The 5989-nt window shown below is 40.8% G+C and overlaps 1 protein-coding gene across 1 annotated transcript in view; it reads right to left on the bottom strand.

Moving 5' to 3' along the window:
* The window catches only part of LOC105514510 (kelch-like protein 23), a 60617-nt gene that overhangs the window by 2710 nt on the left and 51918 nt on the right, over window positions 1–5989 (bottom strand). Inside the window, exon 5 of the mRNA XM_011945906.1 lies at window positions 5395–5547. Coding sequence (XP_011801296.1) covers window positions 5395–5547 — 153 coding nt within the window. The remainder of the gene's footprint in view (window positions 1–5394; window positions 5548–5989) is intronic.

Raw genomic sequence — 5989 nt, 5'->3', positions numbered from 1 at the left:
CACTGTAGCTGGGATTACAGGTGCACGCCACCATGCCTGGCTAATTTTTGTATTTTTAGTAGAGATGGGGTTTTGCCATGTTGCCCAGGTGGTAGTCTTGAACTCCTGGACTCAAGCAATGCACTGAGATTACAGGTGTAAGCCACTGTGCCAGGCCCTCCCTAGGATTTGACAGTTAAGGAAAGTCTTAGAAGACTGCATTTTTGCTTTGCTTCCACATATTTTTCTCAAGTTACTGACATCCAAGAAAATAATTATCCTACTTCTTAAAAACTCATTTGTTACTTTTCAGTTATTTATATGTTGAATTTTTATAGGATTTACTTGTTTCAAGTACTTGTGAAACACTGCTTATATCAATTATATGAATCATTCAATTAATGGTTATTGTGAAAATTAATGATAGTTCAAAAATTTTATCATTTGGTAAAAGTGCTTCAACATCACTTACTAGGCTTTTCTTAAATTACTCAAAGTTTATCAAAACACCCCAATTTTTGATTCATATGTTAAGAAAGCCATCTCAGTCTTCCTATAGCAGTAAAAATATTTAAAGTCAAGTGATTCCTAATTCTTTTTTCTCTTTTACTCAAATACAACACATGTTCTATTATTGTTGATAGGAACTTTTTCTTCCTGAGTTGTAACTGCTTTTTTTCTTGTTGGTTAATCCCTCTAAGCCACTGAGGCTCCAGGACTGTGCCTTGCTCACTGTGCTCCTGGCACTGTGTATATAGTAGCATGTAGGATGCACACAGCAGATATGTTAGACGTGAATGAGTGAACAGATGAATAATCAAGAATGGGAGTGACGCCATCCGTCACAGCTCAAAAGTTTGCACACAAGCATAAAACATCAACACACGGCAGTCTGTATTCAGTGTTAGATGAGTGATATGAACAAGGATTCAGAGAAAACCGCAACATACATTAGAAATGATTTCAATTTTTTTCCTAATATATTTCCTCATTGAAGAGCCTGTAAAGTTTATGTAGTACAACCTCCTGATTTTACTGGAAAGTAAGGCCCAAGAGCTTAATCTATTTGCCAATGGCAAGGCAGGTAAATAAATGGCAGCGCCAGGAAAGTTCTCTCTCCACTTGACACAGCTCTCCACAGGTCCTTCTTTATCACATACTGCTTCCTCTCGGCTCTTCACACACTCTTCTTCCTCAGCTTAACCTCAACTCTGCCCGTTTCCTAGGATTCTGCCCATAGCTGTATTGCTGGTCCCACCCTCCCAAGGCATTGTATTCATCCCCATACCCACAGCCACCATCCAAGCAAACAATACCCAGATCTCTACATTCAGCTACCTCCCTCCTCCTCAGCTGCAGACCCACATTTCCCTTTGCCTGCTGGACAGCTCTTTTGGGTTATCCAATGATTCCTTCACTCTAAACTATAAAATTGAGCTCAGCACTTCCCCTCTTCTCCCTTCCTGTCAGCTTCTCCTTCAGTACTCCCCATTCTCCCAGACAACCAGCCAGAGCCCCGAGATGACCGTCAACTCCTTTCTCTCCCTCATCTCCTGTATGCTGTCAGTCAAGGAAGCAATCAGCTGTTGAATCCATAACATTCATCACATCAGCCCTTCTTTTTACTCCTACCACTTCTTCAGGCTTTCAGCATTTCTCCCTTGGTTAAACACAATAGTCTTAGTAGATTCCCTTGCTGTCTTTCTCCCAATCTACCTAAAAGGAGTTCCCTTTTTAAAACCAGAGCTGGGCCAGGCTCAGTGGCTGAGGCCTGTAATCCCAGTGCTTTGGGAAGCTGAGGCAGGTGGATGACTTTAGGCCAGGAGTTCAAGACCCGCCTGGCCAACATGGTGAAACCCTGTCTCTACTTAAAAAAAAAAACAAAAATTAGCCAGGCGTGGTGGCGCATGACTGTAATCCCAGCTACCTGGGAGGCTGAGACACAAGAATCGCTGAACCCAAGATTGCACCACTGCACTCCAGCCTGGGCAACAGAGCGAGACTGTCTTAAAAACAAAACAACAACAAAAAACAAACCTAGACCTGATCACACATCATTCTCTTGCTTGAAAACCTTTGATGATTCTGCATTTTAAAAATTACCCAGACAGCTGGGTGTGGTGCCTCACGCCTGTAATTACAGCACTTTGGGAGGCTGAGGAAGGCGAATCACAAGGTCAGGAGTTTGAGACCAGCCTGGCCAACATGGTGAAACCCCATCTCTACTAAAAATACAAAAAATTAGCCAGGCATAGTGGTGGCGCCTGTAATCTCAGCTACTCGGGAGGCTGGGGCAGGAGAATAGCTTGAACCTGGGATGTGGAGGTTACAGTGAGCCGAGATCACTCCACTCCACTACAGCCTGGGCAACAGAGCGAGACTCCATCTCAAAAAACAAACAAAAAAAAATTACCCAGTCTGCCATTCAAAGCTCTCCATGACATGCTCTCCAACAGAGCTCTCCCATCCGATCTCCCATTCTACCCTCTTACATTCCATTCATTCACGTCTACTCCCAGGTAATGAAATACACCTGAAACTTTCCTTTCCACCTTCCTCCACTGGACTGACTTCTTGCCAGAAAAACCCTTCCTCAAGAACTACCTTCCTTATCTGGGGCCATTCTTTAAGGCCCAGATCAAAACCACCCACCGTTGGAAGCATTCTAAGATGGTCAGATTTCCCTTAATTAGACTTACACTCTCTTTATTCTCAATTTCAATAGCACTTGTTTTTACAGAACTTAGCAGAGACTATCCTGTATTTCCATTATGATATTTGCTCCTGGATTCTGAGCTCCTATGGTAGTAAAGACTAGCACTTAATCATCTTATATAATTATCAGAATCCTACCTTTTCCAATGTAGGGTCTCAATAAATGTCACCTTGAATTCAATGTAACTACAGTCTCGTGTTTTCCAATTATACAAACTACCCCATTAAAGGGGTTAAGATAAAATATAATACTTATATTATCTTTAAAAAATAATAGTAGTCATTTCTTCTCAGTGTAAGTAATGTATCTCTATGAGGTCAACTCAAGGATGACATTTTAATTCCTCAGGAGATGCTGCCAAAATCCGTAAGAAACAAACCTTGCTATAATTCAGTGGATGCAGATGCACAGCCTTCAAGAGCTTAAGGATTTAACAGACTAGCTGAGCGAAGCCAGCCGGGAGCAAGAAAAACAATGGCACAGGACCCCTAGGTCAGTGACGTGAGGAGAATTGGAAGGACTATGGTGAAACAGAGCACACAGCCTCATTTAAGGGAACAGCTGCCGCCCGGCTCCCGTGACTGCTGCCTAGAAGGAATACATCCAAGGCTGCCGGGTCTTCCCATTTCTTCTAAAGGACAGAAATCATGATTTTTATTTGAAATCTCCTGAATTTTAAATATTGGCAACAAGCCAGTTCAAAAATATTTTAAGGACTGTGAAAGCTAAACAGAAACATCATGCAAGGTACTGATTTAAAATCTGTTTTTTGTTTCATCAGGAAAACGTTCAATGTAAATCAAAACTTTACACATGGATGTGTATTATATGTTACCATTGATTTATACTATAATGTAACATTTATTTTGGATTTTTAATTTGCCATGGCTTATTAATACTTTGGATTAAGTCCAAAGTGACAGTTTCTCAGACTCCTTTTCATGTAGTTAACAAGCTATATGAAATCTGTTATGGGAAACTTATTTTTGAGGGAACCTCTTAATGACATATACATTAAGTTTATAATATAAATAACTGCCCTGTAATTTATGAATTCTGACTTTTCATACACTGGATTTTCTTTGTAAAGATAAGTCTATCCACAAAATAGGCAGAGTAACATCTAACTCCTAAGGTTAACATGAGGTTCAGGTGAGCTAATAGTGAAGTTCAAGTCAGACTGTTCAGGTCTGAACCTCAGTTCTAATAAGTACTAGCTGGCTAACCTTGGGCAATTTGTTTAATCTCTTTGTACCTCAGTGTCCTATAAAATGTGATAAGAACAGTACCTAGCTCATGGAATTATTTTGAGGTTTAAACAGGTTATACATATAAAATTACTGGAAGAGTTTGTGCCTGCCACACACCGACTAAATAAATGCTAGCTATTACTCACTATGAGTTGTTATTATTCCTTTCCATTATAACTCACTGATCACAGCAGAAAGTGGTGGGGAGTCTGGGATGGTCCATTTGGGCTACTAGGAGGCAGAAGTTTACCCATTCCATGATGTCTTTGGAGCCAGGGAAGCCTGTGGCTGAAGTTTCTTCTCATGCAAAGCCTGGGCATGTGGAGATGCAGCACCAGATTTAGGTGTGCTTCAGCTGAACCATCATATGGGATAGATGATGTATGGGCTGGAAGTAGCTGCCTTGGTTGAAAGCAGGAGAGTCTGCTCCCTTAAGCACAAGTTATGGAATCAGACCGCCAGATTTCGAATCCTGGTCCACCACTTTCAAACTGTGAAACTGTGACCTTGGAAAAGTTACTTACTGTTTCTAAGCCTCCATTTCCAGATATGTAAAACAGTGACAAACAATACCTGCTCACAGACTTGTAGCGAGAATCTGAGGTAATACACATACGAAGCACTTAGCCTGATCCATGGTAAGCATTACTAGTCCTCACAGATGGTTCCAGCTTGGAATTTCAACTACCCTCTCCACTGACCCACATGGAAGCCTGACGCTCTATGGAAAATGATTGAAGGTAACATGGTGGTATGATGATGTGAATCTTTCCTAATGAAAATAACTTAACCCTATGGCATAACTGAAAGAGACTAAAACCTGTGCTTCCCTCTGAGCTCTTCACAAAGAGACAAGTCAAAGAACAAAAGACATTCCAGAAAGCAGGCCGTTCCTTATGGGCAGACAGCATGTTCCCTGTATGAGTGTTAAGGTAAGGCCAACATATGGCTCTGCACATTGTAGGAGTGAGTGCTTAATAGTAAGTGAAACCTAGAAAGAACATGCTTCTAAAACAGGAAACAATCTCTAGCTGAACTTCAATCACTGGGTACCCTTTCTGACTATTTGACAGAATGGTGCTTTTCAGCTACTTATGAACATTGTGTTTTATATAATTCATGTTGTAAATGAAAGATGGCACAGAAAGGAAAACACGAAAAAGAATTAAGTGGAAAAAAATTGTAAAGATGCTAACATTTTTGACCACATAGACTTATACTGTGCACTGTATAAAGACATCAGGGAAAATATTTGTAGATGTGACCCAATCAGAATCTCATTGTGATTATTGTTGGGTGGATATATACGAATATTCTGAGACCTTTAATTCTGCCCATGTATAGTCTACAATAAAATCAGCATTTTCTATTTCCAGCCCATTTTTAGCCATCGTATATGCTGATAAACCGCATCACAACATATACTATTTGAGATAGTATTTCTGTTACCTGGATGTGGACTGGAGGTGATGAGGCTCCATTCGTTGATATCGGAATTGTAGCTCTGAACCTTGTCATAGGTGCAGCTTCCTCTGTAGCCACAGTGGCCACCAATGACGTAGATAACATCATGTAAGACACAGGCAGTAGCATTTCCCACACCTATGTATTAATTAAAATCACATCTTTAGATTGATCTTTTGTTCTTTTTTGCAGTGAACAGTGGGCTAAATTTATTGTTGTTTTTGTTAGTACCGATGGTAAAATGCAAGGTACTGTGCTAAGTGCTATAAGGGACAAAAGAATAAAAAGAGAAGGCTCCTTGTGCTCTTAAGAGAGGGTGAGACGTGCACACAAATACAGCCATGCAACATGCACGATAACCTCCATAAAATTATAATGGAGTGGAAAATTTCCTATTCCCTAGTGATATTGTTGTAGCTGTTTTAAAGACATGACATAGTAGGCCGGGCGCGGTGGCTCAAGCCTGTAATCCCAGCACTTTGGAAGGCCGAGACGGGCGGATTACGAGGTCAGGAGATCGAGACCATCCTGGCTAACACGGTGAAACCCCGTCTCTACTAAAAAATACAAAAAACTAGCC

Source organism: Colobus angolensis, unplaced genomic scaffold (assembly GCF_000951035.1).
Source record: "Colobus angolensis palliatus isolate OR3802 unplaced genomic scaffold, Cang.pa_1.0 Scaffold247, whole genome shotgun sequence".
Taxonomy (NCBI): Eukaryota; Metazoa; Chordata; class Mammalia; order Primates; family Cercopithecidae; genus Colobus; species Colobus angolensis.
The sequence above is the reverse complement of the archived record's forward strand: the minus strand, read 5'-3'. Positions and strand labels throughout refer to the sequence as shown.